Source organism: Mustela nigripes, chromosome 6, assembly GCF_022355385.1.
Source record: "Mustela nigripes isolate SB6536 chromosome 6, MUSNIG.SB6536, whole genome shotgun sequence".
Classification (NCBI taxonomy): domain Eukaryota; kingdom Metazoa; phylum Chordata; class Mammalia; order Carnivora; family Mustelidae; genus Mustela; species Mustela nigripes.
The window spans coordinates 75703933-75720818 of record NC_081562.1 but is presented as its reverse complement, the minus strand read 5'-3'; the positions used below and the strand labels follow the sequence as shown (position 1 = coordinate 75720818).

The following is a 16886-nucleotide window of genomic DNA, read 5'->3' as shown; positions in this document are numbered from 1 at the left end:
ATGAAGATCATTCAACACTGAGACCGGTTTTATATTCTATCAGAGGGGTTGGCAAACTTCTTCCGAAGGGAGTGAGTTAGTAAATATTTAGGCTCTGTTTCACCTACTCAATTCTGTCACTGTGGCTTGAAAAGTATAAACAAGTAAATTAAAGGGTATGGTTATGTTCCAATAAAACTTTATTTCTAGATGCCGAAATAAAAATTTCAGTAAAGTTTCATAACACAAAATATCACTCCTCTTTTGATGTATTTTCTTTTTAGAGTTTAATTCTTTATTTGAGAGAGAGCAAGAGCACAAGCAGGGGAGGGACAGAAGGAGAGGGAGAAACAGTCTCCTGGCTTAGCCAGGAGCCTCATATGGGAGCTGGGTCCCAGGACCCTGAGATCCTGACCTTAACCCCAAGGCAGACACTTAACCAACTGAGCCACCTAGGAGCACCTCTTTTGATGTATTTTCAACCACTTTAAAATGTAAAATCTATTCTTGGCTCAAGGGCTGAGTTTGGCTCACTGGTTAGGTTGTAATTTGCTGACCTCTGTTTAATGCATATTTTCCCAGACTTTCAGATGACTAAAATGTGTATGTTGTGTATGGGGGAGGAGCACATGGGAAAGAAAAAATGTTTTTGCATATTTGAGAATATACCCATCCTTACCTTAAAAAAAAAAAAAAAGGCCCTTTACATTGTTTAAAATATGTAGAATTTTCTTGACAATTTAGCAGTGTAAGTCCTCCATTCATGATGTACAGAGTTTTTCATTAACACACTTGGCTTTTATCAAATAACCAAGATGGAAATGGGAAGTAACCAGAAGATTATGTCTAAGCCTAAACAAAAGGAACAAAACGAAAGCTTGAAAAAGACAAAAACAAACAAAACTCTTGAAAAATAAGTAAGGTTCTGGAGAAGTTATTTGCACCATCTAACTCCAGTTGGATTCCCAAATAGTAACTTTTGATTATAGAGTCACATACCTCCAAGTAACAACTATCTAAAGGACACTAGGAGATGGAAGAAGTGAAATATTGTACTGGTTTAACAGTCACATTGTAAATAAATACGTTCCATTGCTAAAAATAGCAGTTAAGGGGCTGGAAGATTTTTATTATTATAAGGACAAGTAAACACTGGGATGAAAGTACAGCAAATAATTATTTTTTTTATAATACAGAAGACTTACATTTATTTACCAAAAACAAAACAAAACAAAAAACATACCCTCAACCACAGCTTGTGTTATAGGTTTTGGGACTTCACGTGCTATCACAGAGAGAGGAAAACAAAATACCCCAGGGAAGGGGAGCGGCACCAAAAAACAGACCTAAGTATTTGCTACTTTGTTCTTTCCAGTGCCCTCCAAACTTGTCACTTTCTTCTCTCTCCGTTTTAGATTCATTGCATATCCTTTTCAGATTCTTTTTCAGCTCCCTAGTTCCTTCTCCTTCATCTCGTTTTATAGCTCTTGAAAATCTCCCTTTCTTTTTGCTCTTCCGCTTATGGTACCTACTAAAACCTTAGAAAAGAGATGTAGATTCTAAAACTTCTGTGGGCTTCTAAGTGACGCTGAGCATGCTCAGTAGCTAGGTCAGGTTTTGTCGCCAGCAGCTGCCCTGATTCGACCTCTCCAAAAATAGACGTTTAACTCTTTGAACGCCTGTTTAAAGATGTAATTCGTTTTGCTCTCTCCTCATTCAAGGTTCAAAGGGAGGCAGCGAGGATTCCAAGGTCCCACCGCTCCCTCAGCCAATGAGGAGCCTGAGAGGGAGGAGCCTGGGGCGGCTTGGTGCAGCTTGAGCTTCTGAGGGATTCATCCCCGTAGATGCCGTGGAGTCTGAGCTCTGCTGCATCTGTCACAGCAGAGCAACATTAAAAACAAAAACACAAAACAAAAAAACAGAAGAGGAGAAATGCTGCAGACTATGGAACGCTGTAGGACTTTCTGAAACATTTGCCGGGGATTCCCGTGGAGCATGATCTTTTAAAAACCAATTCTTTTCGAAGCCTGTTTGGGTAACTGGGAAAATGACAAATATGCTAAATGCAGCAGCTGATCGGGTGAAATGGACCAGATCGAGTGCTGCTAAAAGGGCTGCCTGCCTGGTGGCTGCGGCATATGCTCTGAAAACACTCTACCCCATCATTGGCAAGCGTTTAAAGCAATCTGGCCACAGGAAGAAAAAAGAAGCAGTTTATCCGGCTGCAGAGAACAGAGAAATACTGCATTGCACCGAGAACACTTGTAAAAAACCTTGTCCTGGAGTTAACGCAGATTTTTTCAAACAGCTCCTAGAACTTCGGAAAATTCTCTTTCCAAAACTTGTGACCACTGAAACAGGCTGGCTCTGCCTCCACTCGGTGGCTCTAATCTCAAGAACCTTTCTGTCTATCTATGTGGCTGGTCTGGATGGAAAAATCGTGAAAAGCATTGTGGAAAAGAAGCCTCGGACTTTCATCATCAAATTAACCAAGTGGCTTATGATTGCCATCCCTGCCACCTTTGTTAACAGTGCAATCAGGTACCTGGAGTGCAAACTGGCTTTGGCCTTCAGAACTCGTCTGGTAGACCATGCCTATGAAACCTATTTTACAAACCAGACTTATTATAAGGTGATCAATATGGATGGGAGGCTGGCAAACCCTGACCAGTCTCTTACTGAGGATATTATGATGTTCTCCCAGTCTGTGGCTCACTTATATTCCAATCTGACCAAGCCTATTTTAGATGTAATCCTGACCTCCTATACGCTTATCCAGACGGCTACATCCCGAGGAGCCAGTCCTATCGGGCCCACCATATTAGCAGGACTTGTGGTATATGCCACGGCTAAAGTTTTGAAAGCCTGCTCTCCCAAATTTGGTAAATTGGTGGCTGAAGAAGCTCACAGAAAAGGCTATTTGCGGTATGTGCACTCCAGAATTATAGCCAATGTCGAAGAAATTGCCTTTTACAGAGGACATAAGGTAAGATAGAAATTAAGGTGATGAGTGAAATGTGAGACTCTTCCAGCTGCCACTGCAGTGCTAGATACCATCTGTTGTCCTGTTGATGGACCCACTTCTTTAGCGTTTTAGATTTCTATGACATCTAAACCTATATTGAAATATATGCTTCCTTACCTTTCTAATTACAAGCTGTTCAAGAACTGTGAAGTGCAAACTTCTCTGAAGATTCATGGGGATAAGATTTTCAGCAACCTGAAAAAGCAGTCTACTTCCCTCAGCTACCCAAATATGCTCAGAATTCTCTCCAAAGCATTTGCCTAAAACATAAATTCCAACTGGTTGGTCTTAGCATTAGAGGGAAATATTTGTTTGGAAACTCAGTAAACACATTTTCACCAGGATAGAAAATTTAGGATGGTATTCTTGCTGTTGTTGTTGTCATTGTTCCTTTGTTTTTCAAGAGGGGGGAAAAAACCATGCTTTTATGTGAAAGACATGTTTGACAGTTTTGCATGTCTGGTCAATGGAGTGACCTCAGTCCTCAGAATTGCAGGAGAATGTGTCTCACAAATAGCATTTGCATTAGTCTTAGTTAATGTTCAGCACCATAGTTTGAGACAAATAAAAAAAGGCAGTGAAATGAAATTTTGCCTAGCTTTGAGGGAAAAACTAAGATTATAGAAGAAATGAGGATAAGAAAAGGCGTTCCAGAATGTTATTTTTAAATATTAAAGATTTTCAACATTAAGTAGGTCCCTAAAATAGTTAGCCTAATTACATAAGCTTGCAGTGCATTAAAGTAACTTCAGAATATTAACTATGATGGAAATTTTTAGGTGATCCATTTGAAATCTTAATACAAATGAATTTGCAAATGAAATATTAGGGAATTCTAAAGCTGAAAATGGTATTTTAATTACCAAAGAGAATCATTTAATTTTTGAAGCTTCTTCAATTATCAAAAAAATTTTAAAGTAGTAGCATCCTGAAGAAGAAGATTTAAAGCAAATATAGGACTTCTATTTCCACTTGAAAATTGGCCTCATGTGTTATATTAATCATACTGATTGGTCATTCCTCTTGACTCATTGAACTCAGTGATGTAAATTACAGCATGCCGTAGGCTTCTTGCATTTAAAACAAAATCCAGTAGAGTTAGTTCAAAAGTGGAGTCTAATTACACATGTATGTGTCATGTTTTTATTTTTAGGTATTTTTGGTTCAATCAAAAAACGATAAGGTTCTAACATTGTTTATTCTTTTACAGGATATTATTTAATTTTAATATCTTATACATATCATTTTGAAATCATGATTATAAATCACTTATGTGTATTTTATACTTAACATTATATTGACTATTATGTTTTTTTAAAAATAATACAGGTTACCCAAACTAGATAATAATGCTTACTCCTGATAGTTATCTGTATTTATTACCTTTATAATCATAGATAATACTATACTAAATAAAACAAAATAGTATGTTCTTATCTTTTAAGAAAGTCCTCAAACATACACTATTTAATTTTATAGCTCATACTAGGTTAATTCTTATCTCTTTTTCCCTCCGTAGGTAGAAATGAAGCAACTCCAGAAAAGTTACAAAGCTTTAGCAGATCAGATGAACCTCATTTTATCCAAACGTTTGTGGTACATCATGATAGAGCAATTCTTGATGAAGTATGTTTGGAGCAGCAGTGGACTAATTATGGTGGCTGTACCTATTATCACTGCAACTGGCTTTGCAGATGGTGGTAATGACATTTATGCTTAATCTCAAGTATATGTTTAAGATTAGTTCTCTTGAAGGTGTCACTGCTGGTTTTGTGTGAGTGAAACTGTGTCTGCAGTCGTTATTCTATGGTCATTACTGGTCAGAAAAAACTCACAGACCTTGAACATCCAATAATAAGATCAGCTATGTTAAAAAAAAAAAAAGACAAAGAGCTCTAAACACCTTTCTAGCTCTGAAATATTTCAGAGATCTCTGATGCAGTGTTTCTAGGAGGTCACCTTGAGCAATTTTAATTATTATTCTGCCTAACACACAATGATTCTCTAGTTTGCACTTAAATTCATAACAAAATAATACCTTCAAAACGAGTATTATACAAGTTCTCCCCATGTGTTGTAAACTTCAGTTCTGCACATTCTATAACTGGATTGGTCCTGACTTGTGATTTGAAGAACTGGTTGACTACATGAAGGAACCAGGAATATTATATCAGGGAATGTTTCATGCCATAGAACAAGGTCTCCTCTACTTACAGGTAATACCAGTAGCAACCTATGTAGCATGACTTAGTGGCACTGTGGAGGTAGAAGTTAGCAAGTTGCAGGCATCTAATTCTATTCTATTACTATTTCAGTAGTTTTTCCCAACATTTTCATCCTTTGGAATAACTAAAAAAGATAAGGGCAAGAAGGACAACATTAAAATGTTGTATAAAAACCTAACATGGGAGTTCGGGTTGTAATTGGCAAGGACGGGGAGAATTAATTAAAGGAGGATTGTTTTCTCTTCTTCTTCCAAAATATTCTTCCTCCTCTTTAAAAACCACTTGACCAAAATTGGCCTTGGTGTGGAAGGCGCTAGAGAAAAGCATGGGCTTTGTAATGAGACAGAGATTTGCTCAAATCTTGGCTTTCCCTCTTCCTGCCTGTATCCTCTAAGTCATGTTAATTAAACTTTATAAAAATCAGTTTCCCCATCTATAAAATGAAAATCAGAAAGGCTACTTCAGAGAGTCATTGTGAGGATTTAGTAAAATAATATTTAGAAAGTACAGAGCATACTTTTGCTGTTCTTGATCTATGGTGACAATTGTTACCTAGAAAACAAAAGACTAATACTAATAACAGTGTGACAGAATCCACACTATATTACAGTTATTTTAGGTACAGAATTGAGAATCAGTAGTTATTTGTTTGAAGTCATCTAATAAAAACAAAGACAAAATTACCTTTTCTTTAATATATTGAAACTGTGCTTCAATGCTTTACCCAATTCTTACAAAAATATTTGTCAAATTTGAGTCATTCTTAACCTAAAATTGTTCACTTTAGTAAATTAAGATTTGTCCGTCCTTTGTGATGAGTACTATACATACACCAAATATATTCTACATCATAACTCTCTAATAGCCAATGTATTAAGACTGCTGGGAAAACTAAATTTCATCTATTTTCATACTTTATTTTTTTAAATAATTTTATTAAGTTTATATTGAAAAGAGCATTGTTAGTAATAATATTTTTAGATTTAATCCTTCCATAATGAAATGATTATTTTTTCAGAAGAGCATTAGAGAAAAAAAAGACACACTTAAAAACCTATGGTTTTAAGATTAGTTTTACTAAGAAACTTGAAAAAATCATCAGATATTCATAGTGAGTCTCTTTAAATTTATGAATAAAAGTTTCATACATAATGTATATTAGAGATAACCCCAATGACAAGATTATGGTGTAGTTATGTTATTCCTTGGAAGCACTGGTCTTATTAGAAAACCCTGAAGTATTCAACATAGAACAGAGAAAATGTAGCTATTAATGGTGACAAATTAACCCCACTGGTGACAAATTAACCCCACAGAGACAAGTTAGAAGTAAACAGTGTGTGCGAAGGATCTAAGAGTCTTACTTCTACAGGTGATGTAATAAGATGTTTAGAAATAAATCTTATAAATCCTGAAAATATCTTATTAACCTAAAGAAACATTAAAATTTTAAATAGAAATTATGATAATAATTACATTTATGCAAATGAACAAGGTAATTCTTAAAGCTTCCTTTAGAAGAAAATTTTATACAAAGAGAAGCAATAAGACAATTACATAGACAAAAAGTAAATTCATATGTCAACATTATGAGAGTACACTTCAAGATCTTTTTTTTTTTTTAAATATTTTATTTATTTATTTGACAGACAGAGATCACAAGTAGGCAGAGAGGCAGACAGAGAGAGGAAGAAGCAGGCTCCCCGCTGAGCAGAGAGCCTGATGCGGGGCTCGATCCCAGGACCCTGGGATCATGACTCGAGCCGAAGGCAGAAGCTTTAACCCACTGAGCCACCCAGGTGTCCCCACTTCAAGATCTTCTATAATTTCTTAAGTTACTACCTGTTTGCTTATCATGTTTATGTGCATATTTTTACTAAATATATTTGACCTATAATAATTTAACACATGAAAATATTAAGTTACTATTCTACTGGGATAAAATTATTTATTTTTTTAGATAATGATATGTCTTTGATGCTGTAGGTCTTGGAATTACATACCCTATATATATATTTTTTTTTTAGAGATTTTATTTATTTATTTGACAGAGAAATCACAAGTAGGCAGAGAGGCAGACAGAGAGAGAAGGGGAAGCAGGCTCGCCGCTGAGCAAAGAGCCCGATGCAGGGCTCGATCCCAGGACCCTGGGATCATGACCTGAGCCGAAGGCAGAGGCTTTAACCCACTGAGCCACCCAGGCGCCCCATACGCTATATTCTAATGTTGTCTTCAATCTTAATTTACACATATGCCCTGCGTTGTCCCTTATGTTAGAGATGAACCCAGTACATGATACTGTGTATTTTAAGGCAAAAATACATGGAAAAAAAGTGGGTGAATAAAACAGATATGGCAAAGAGAAAAGGAGAAAAAGTAGAATAGATAAAAGAAATAAAAGAATAGAGAAAGAAGCAGGCCCCTGCTCAAATTTTGACTCTGCTGTTTAATACTTATCCATCCTTGAGAAAGTTACATAAATTTTTATGTCCCAGCTTTCCCATCTTAACTATAAGGATAAGAATATATATCTCACAGAATTGTTAGGAAATTATATATAAAGCATTTAATGTGCTTTGAAACAGTCCTTGATGTAAAGTTGAAACTTAGGTGGAAGCAATTGTTAATATTTTTATATTCCTACTGTGTGGGTACTGGAGTCAGATTTTCTGGGTCAGATGCTGGGTTATTTTCTTACTATGTAAAGCTGTGACTATGGGCAAATCATTTAACCATTTTGAGCTTCAATTTTCTCAGTTCCAAAATGGGGGAAATTATAGCAAGGTAGTTACAAGGATTAAGGAAGATGGCATGTGTGAAACTTAGAATATTGCCTGCCTCATAAGAAAGGCTCAATAGATGTTTGCTGGCATGGTTATTGTAGTTAAAGGAGCAAGGCATTTGGAAATGATTAGCAAACCAGAGGTAAAAACGCCAATAGGAGGAAGAGCATGCATAATTTTTTATTTTTGGAGGAGATAAGAAAAATGGTTCTACAATAGTTTTGTAATACTATTTACCTACAACTTTAAGTGAAATCTTATGGTAAGGACAGGATTATGTTTATATTTAAGTTCCCATTATGAAATTGCAAATGGAATCATGCTATTTTCACATGAAAAGAGGAGCTTCCGAGTCATCTAGTGTGGAGCCCCAGAATTGCACAAATGGTTAGTGGAAGCATGAAGGATAGAAGACACCATATAATTCCTAGTGCACTGCCTTTTTGCCCTTCACAATGCTGCCTCCATATTACCTGCATTGGAAATTGCTCTAGAAGGTATTTAACTTAGTTTGACACTAAGTAATCATGTGACCAAATGGTTGAAAAAGAGGCACTGGAATGGTTAATTATGTATATTTTCTATTTTGTTTTTTATAAGGTATTACCCTCTTTATTTTATATTAAGAGAGAGACTGAAATTATATGAAGAAAATAGTTACCTGGGAGATATCATCTCAATTTTTTAAATTTAAAGTTCCAGTATAGTTAACATAGTGTTATATTAGCTTCAGGTGTTCAATATTGTGATTCAGCAATTCCATCCATCACCTGGAAGCCATCAAGCAAAGTGCACTCCTTAATCTCCATCACCTACTTCACACATCTCCCTCATCTGCCTCCCATCTGATAGCCATTCAAGTTAAGAGCTTGTTTCTTGGTTTCTCTCTCCCTTTCTCAGTCTTCTTCTTTTTCTTTGCTCATTCATTTTCTTTCTTAAATGCCACTTAAGTGAAATCATATAGTATTTGCCTTTCTCTGACTGACTCATTTCAATTAGCATTGTAATCTCTAACTCTTGTTGTTGCAACTCAACTGTTGTTGCAAATGGTAAGATTTCATTCTTTTTTATGGCTGAATATATTCCATTATGTATGTATACCACATCTTTTCTATCCATTCACCAGTTGATGGACACTTGGGCTGCTTCCATACTTTGGCTATTGTAAATAATGTTGCTATAAACATAGGGGTGCGTGTATCCCTTTGAATACATTTTTTTGTATTCTTTAGGTAAGTTCCCCTTACTGAAGATTACTAGATCATATGGTAGTTCTACTTTTAATTTTTTGAGGAACCTCCATACTGTTTTCCACAGTGGCAGCACCACTTTGCCTTCCCTCCAACAGTGCACAAAGGTTCCTTTTCCTCTACATCCTTGCCAACACTTGTTTCTTGTGTTCCGGTTTTAGCCATTCTGACAGATGTGAGGTGATACCTCATTATAGTTTTGACATGTATTTCCCTGATAATGAGTGATGTTGAGCATCTTTTCTGTGTCTGTTGGTCAAATAGTATCCCCTCAATTTTGTTAATGTTATAGGCCACTTTATATCAAGAACAGTTCTGGGCAAGGCGAGAGAAAGCTGTTTATAGGTCCCTCCTGCCACTATCATCACCTAGTAACATGGGTGATGTTTTTTATTCCTAAAATGTACCTCTAATAAGGCTATATCCATAACTCTTGTTGTATTAGTGTTTCATATTCTAATGTAAAATTATTGGAATATAATTTTATATTATGGGTCAATTTGAATATACTTCTCCTGTTGACCAATTATTATAACAGTAATTAGCAAAACACATGAAAGATATACTTTTAAGCTATAATTAGCTATCCCTATTACATAGCTATTGGCAGATGGAATTTTTAAAGTATAACATATAGGCCATAGGGACCCAGTTGCTAGTGTACCACTCAATGAACTGCCACAAAGTTAACACATATACATAATCACTAGTCACAAAAAATAGAAACATACCTTCATCCCAGAACCCCTAGCTCCTTCCAGTTTTATCCCCATCCTCAGTCCACTATTGCATCCCTAACTTATTCCTGCCCCAAACATGCTGCAGTAAAGGTAATTATTTTACTAACCATTGATCAGTGTTTGCTGGGTTTGAAACTTGTATAAATAGTATCATACAGTATGTATGAGAGTTCTAGTTGCTCCACAAGCATTTGTTAATGTTTGATATCAGTCTTTTTCATTTTAGTGTTTCTGTGAGTGCATAGTGGTACATCATTGTGGTTTTAATTTAAATTTCTCTGATGACTAATGAAATTAAGTACTTTCTATTTGTTTACTTGCTATTTGGGTAGCCTTTCTTATGAAGTATCAATGATTTCTTTGTTCACTTTTAAATGGACTTATCTGTTTTTTTTCTTATTGGTTTCAAAGCTCTTATGTACTCTGTTATGTGACTTTCATCAGACATAAACACACACACAAATACCAGTTTTCCCATTCTATTTATACTTTTCAGTCTGTTAACAGTGTGTAAGAGGAGTTCATAATTTTAACATAGTTCAATTTATCAATCATTTTTTTTGTGTGGGGTTAGTGGTTTTATGCCCTGTTTAAGAAATACTTTCCTAATCTAAGGACATAAAGATAATTTCCTATTTTATCTTCCAGAATTTTATTGGTTTTTTCATTTCACATGGGGATCTTCAAACCAATTAGATTTGATATTTATATATGGTATGAGGTAGGAGAAGACCATAAGTTTTTGCTGAGATTTGTCAAGGTGATAGTTTTCAATTAGCAACTGCTGCACCTGGGATAAACCTCATTGGTTAGGATACTGCCATTGCACAAAGCTTGAGATTTGTCAAGATGATAAGGGTAAAGTGTAAATGAAAAGAAATAAACTCAGGTTATAAGTCCAAAGAAAAATCACAGACGAATAACCAACTTTTTTTTTAACTTTTAAAAAATTAATACACTTAATTTTCTTAGAGCAGTTTTTAGCTTATGGAAAAAAATGATCAGAAAGAATTCCAAATGTCTCCTCTCCTCCACAGTTTCTCCCATTATTTACATCCTGTATTTGTGTGGTACATTTGTTACAACTGATGAATCCATGTGTATGCATTATTAACTGAAGTGCATAATTTACGTTAGGGTGTATTTCTTTGCATTGTACACTTGCATGGGTTTTGACAAGCGTCTAATGACATAATTTTAGTTCCTAAATCCTTTCTCACCTTTTCAGTGAGTAATAGCAGATGTCACCATTTTCAATACAATACCTTTTATTAGTGGAGCTGGAAAGTAGCGGTAAGATGGGCAGAATGTTAAATATTATATCCTCAAGTGAGAAACATTTGACAAAACGTTTAAAATATTTGGTGAGGAAAATAAAATGGGTTGACCTATGATACAAAATAAATGAGTTCCTGAGGCCATGAATTTATATTCTGAAACTAAGGAATCTGGTTTTTTCACAGAGGTTATGCAATTGACTGTTGAGTGCATGACAAAATACTACGGGCACTGTTCTCATAGTACCTGCCAAAAAACAACCAGTAGAAAAAAAGTCAGATGAAATCTGTTCACAGCGATTTGTAATTTTGTTGCTAAAAGCATGAAGAAAGCCCAGTAGGCATTAATCTGCCAAAGCAACATGGAAAGTACCATGCCATATCAAATATAAGTCCATCTGTGCTCATGTTTCTCCTTCTTAACAGAGGCTGTCGATGCAAGCTGCTACTCAAACCCCTTTTAACCCAAATTCATAAAATGCCATAATTATTTTAGATCATCAGTCAGATTCTCTGTGAGCCAAAACTATTCTTAGAACTTTAACTGACACAGCAATTCATTATTTTGGTAGTTTGCTGAGAATCATTTGGTAATTATTTTGTAGCTATCTAAATTTTATCACACACTTAAATGTATTTAAGAATATCTATGTTCTATTCTCAATCTATTTATTCAGTCACATTTTTCACTCCTCACTTCTACCAGCACTCAAAACCTTTTTTTTTTTTTTTTCATTCTTAGGGAAACTAACTAACTTCAAGGGAACTAAAGGTAGTTTGCAAAGCAGTGACTGACAGTAGAACGAGGAGGGGCCATACTGGACTATCATAGAAGGTCCCCATGAACATATGGTGATTTTGATGCTCAAACGAAACTTGTGCCTGACACCACCCATACTGTTACATGACAAGGCTATTTATCATTCAATTGACATTGCTTCAAATTTCCTTTCTCTGTGCCATTGCTTATGCTGTACTTGTAGTCACTTTAAAATTGTACATAGTCTTCAAGGCCTTTCTCATAGTATGCTCCTCCATGAGGCATTCCCTGTCTCTTGCAGCTACAAATTATTTTCTGCCTTCTGCAAACACTTCACATTAACTCTCTTCATAGGCTGCTCTCAACGGTTAGTTAGAAATTTGTCTTCTCTTTCTTACCAAACCATGAGGCCCTTAAGGAAAGAGTCTGAAAATCACATTTATCCTTATATATCTTATAACACCTTGCCTAAATTCTTGCACATCTAGTTGTTCAATAAATATCTGCTGAGTGAATTCTACCTTATATTATGCATGGATCCCTTCCCAACTCAGCTGAGCAAGTAAAGGTAAAAGTAGCTGGTAGTTCTAGGAGGGCACAAGTTAAATATCTGCATTGTTATAGAAAAAAAAAAAAAAAAACAACTTCCACACTGAGATAAACCAGAAAGAAATATATATCAAAAGGGGCCTATGGCTATCTATATCATATCATTTTAATACTTTCACTAGTTTACAGTATTTAATTTAGAACTTTGGAGACAATTTATAGAAGAACCAAATAGAGAATCATATTGATGGGAAGTTTAAAGTAATGACTGGGGAGAATAATTTAGAAGAATAAGACTGAATTGAGTAATATGCAATAATAATAATAATAATAACTAGAGAAAGTAATACTAGCTAACATTTAGAGAACTTATTATGGGCCAAGGGTTGGGCTACTACTTCATTTGTATTTCACCTTTAAGCCCCACAACAATCCTTTGAGATAGAATTGTTTCAGATATTAGTATTAATTCCCTCATTTACACATGAAAAAATAGGCATAGAGAGGATAACTGGCTTGTTCTACTTATCTTACCATTTGTCAATAAGTGGTAGAGCCTGGATTCAAACCTAGTCTAGGGGCACCTGGGTGGCTCAGTGGGTTAAAGCCTCTGCCTTCAGCTCAGGTCATGATCCCAGGGTTCTGGGATCAAGCCCCCCATCAGGCTGTCTGCTCAGCGGGGAGCCTGCTTCGTCCTCTCTCTCTGCCTGCCTCTCTGACTATTTGTGATCTCTGTCAAATAAATAAGTAAAATCTTAAAAAAAAAAAAAAAAAACAGTCTAACTCCTACTCTTGACCATAATTCTGCATTGACAGAAATTTAGGATGTTCATCTACCTACCCATTTACTCACCCATGCATTCATTCAGTATACACTGAGGAGTACCATGTGCTAGACACTCTGCTTGGTACTGGGAATAAAGAATACAAAACATAGTCTTGACTTTTAAGGAATTTATAATCCATTGGAAAAGCCAGACAAGGTTTTCCACTCAAACCTATATTAAAGAGTTAACTTTAAGGAAGAAAGAACTAGGCAAGAAAGGAAGGAAGTATTTTAAACTCAGAAGAAATGGTATATGCAAATACCAAAGGATAAACAGAATATTGCATGTTTGAGGTGCTGTGTAATGTAGGGGCAGCTTAGGTGAAACAGATGAACTGAGTCTAGATTATGAAGGTCAGCTAATCTGCAGTTCAATTGAAAGAACCACACTAGAAATATTTGCTTATATTCCAGTTATTAATATTTTTTGACCAAATCTATAGTATTTTATTACCTAACCATAAGAGGGGTAGAGAATTGGGCGCCTGGGTGGCTCAGTTGGTTAAGAGGGGTAGAGAATTGAATTTGGAAAGGGTTAAATGAATGCTAAATGAAAATAGACTTAATTTTTAATTAAGTGTATTAACTCTCCTCCTAGAAAAATAATAAAACAAAAGGAAGCTTTAAATAAAATCTGGTACAAATACTCTATTTTCAATAATTCATTAAATTTCTAGGAAATTGCTGATACTAATGAAATATTTACAATGTGGGTTTTTTAGCTGCAATTTCATTTGTAAAAAGAAAATAGTTCACCTGAAAAAACTCAATAGTTTTGTAATTTGCTTTTAGATCTAGAGGATGGCCAAAAACAAGCTATGGTTAGTGAACGGACAGAAGCCTTTACCACTGCTCGAAATTTACTGGCCTCTGGAGCCGATGCTATTGAAAGGATTATGTCTTCATACAAAGAGGTACTGGTATAATTTGTTGTCTATTTGATTAAAATAATACATATTAAAATCAAGAAAAATGTAAATTATCAGATATACTTAGCAATTTGGAAACATATCTTTTCTCTACTAAAAATTCCTAAGAGTATAATCAAGATAAAGGGCAGCAACTCCCACATGTATTGCTGCTAATACTCTAGTTTTTACACTCTTAATTGCTCTTAATTGTAACTCCTCTTTTTCTGTCTATAGTATGACATATTTGTTTTCTGAAAAAGTCTATTAGGTATGGATTCTGGAACCAGAGCACCTAAATTTAAAATCTTGCTCTAGTATGTGCAAATTATGTGAACTTGATCAAGTTTCTTAATCTGTTAGTCTCCTTATCTGTAAAATGCATATAATGTAGCATTACTTGGTAGGGTTGTTGTGAGTTAATAGATGTAGAATATTTAAAACAACACATATTTAGAACTCAATAAGTATTAGCCAATAATATATACCTTGCAGACTTTTACTCATCCTTCATGTCAAGTCAACCCTCACTGACCACATCTAAAACCTTCTTGTGATTCTACTTTCTCTGCAAAGTCGGGTCTTCCTTCTCTGTGTTCTGGTGCAATACCATGTTATAATTGCCCACCAGACCCTGAGAGGAAAGCAACATCCATTTACTTATCTTTGCATTTTAATATTTGTTTTAATGTGTGGAATATTGCATGTGGTCAAGAAATATTTGCTGAAAAAATGGTAATAAGATTTGCAGATATCAGAGGGTTAAAATTAGAAATTATTCATTTCTGCTATTATATGATATTCCCATGACCAGTTATTTTCACCATTAATTACTCTTGTGACTTTTGTATCAATATGAATCGCCGGAGCATCATTGTAAATTCCTCTGCCAATTAAATCATTCTTGAATAGACCATATAAAAGAGTAACAAAGTTTGTGATTTGCTCACAAAATTTTTAGTGTCCTTCAACAACTGATTTATCCAATTGGGGCTCCTTAAAAAAGTAAAACCAGGGTGCCTGGCTGGTTCAGTTTGTTAAGCGTTTGGCCTTAAGCTCAGGTCATGATCCTAGGGTCGTAGGATTGAGCCCTCACTGGGCTCCCTACTCGAGGGGAAGCCTGCTTCTCCCTCTCCCATTCACCCTGCTGTTCTCTCTCTTACTGTGTCTCTGTCAAATAAATAATTAAGATTTTTACAAAAAATAAAAATAATACAAATAAAAAAGTAAAACCAATTGTTTAGGGTCACATACCAAAACAACTCTGTTTTTTAAAAAATTTTTTCAGTGGCCTGGGTGCCTTATTCAGTTAAGTGGCTGACTCTCAGAGTCTGCTGAGGTCATGATCTCAGGATCCTGGGATCAAGCCTTACCACCCACCCACACCTCCCCACCCCTATCACCCCCACCCCTTGCCCAGCCCTTGTGTCTGCTGCAACTTCAACCTGAGAGTTAGATTGTGGATTCTCTCTCTCCTCTGCCCCTGCCCCTGCTTGTGCTCACACATGCTCTCTTTCTCTCTAGCTCTCTCAAATAAATAAATAAATAAATAAATCTTTAATTTTTTTTTTCAAGTAGTAATTTTGATAATCTATAGATAGAGTTTTAGGGATAGGTTTTTTTTTGATGTAACAAATCCCTTATTAAAATTAAATGACAAATCAAAATTTTATCCATCTCATATTAAAATACTTTGCTATCTAAAATATTTCACAGTCAATATTCACAGAAAGAATATTGACCCGTTTTTCTATATTTCTATATCTAATACAAGAAATAATTGCATTTTGCTTTATTTTCCCTGGGTGTGCTTGGGATCATAGAATGCTTACTTCCTAAGAATCTTACTACCACCGTGACAGCACAGGAAAGCCCCAAGCCTTCTCTCTGCTAGTTCCACAGGGAACAAGATCTCTTTTCAGAATAAGAGTCCCAGGGCAAACTCCCTGCCATGTATACCAAAGTCATTTGGCCACAGTCACATTCTCTGATTTTTTGAGACGCTCTGCCCACTCCATCCTACATCCTACTGTATTAACTCATTGCCTCCTGCCTTTCTTTGACCCGTGCATTTAGTTTTTGGATTTTTTTCTCTATGCAAATATATTTACCCCAGTTTCTTTTGAATCTGTGTTTTGTTAATTCTTAGCTGTTTTCCTCCACTAGGGAACTAAAGAGATCCTTCAAGATAACACTTTAGAAATTACCTCTTAAATTGTTACAACATTAATATATAGAAATGCAATGCTAATGACAGTGGAGACATGCAGTGGAAGGCTTTTGATAAAAACACCTACTCATTTATGGCTTCAGTCTTGCACACCCCTAAATCTTACACAAATGTCAGCATTGTATTGTATTATTCCACGGTTTGTTAGTGACATGCCTTGCTTATTGGTGCCAATTTCCTGGTAAATATTCCTAAAAGGGAATGGTTTTTGTGTTTTCCTTTTCACTGAGGAAGATGGTCTTGACAGGAGATGAGTCAGCTTTCACATTACCCTGATAACAAGGTGTTCTTGTAACAGAAAAACAGCAGGAGTTTTCTTCTAAATTGGATAACT

The 16886-nt window shown here is 35.5% G+C and overlaps 1 protein-coding gene across 2 annotated transcripts in view; it reads left to right on the top strand.

Annotated features, from left to right (window-relative positions):
- The first annotated feature begins 1822 nt into the window (after positions 1-1822).
- Positions 1823-16886, top strand: part of ABCD2 (ATP binding cassette subfamily D member 2) — a 62893-nt gene continuing 47829 nt past the window's right edge. The window contains exons 1-3 of one of the 2 annotated variants that reach the window (XM_059402896.1): positions 1823-2965; positions 4524-4701; positions 14207-14328. In XM_059402896.1, the coding sequence (XP_059258879.1) occupies positions 2027-2965; positions 4524-4701; positions 14207-14328 (1239 nt within the window). In that variant the 5' untranslated portion in view covers positions 1823-2026. Of the gene's footprint in view, positions 2966-4523; positions 4705-14206; positions 14329-16886 lie in introns of both variants that reach the window. The other variant, XM_059402894.1, reaches the window with a different exon arrangement.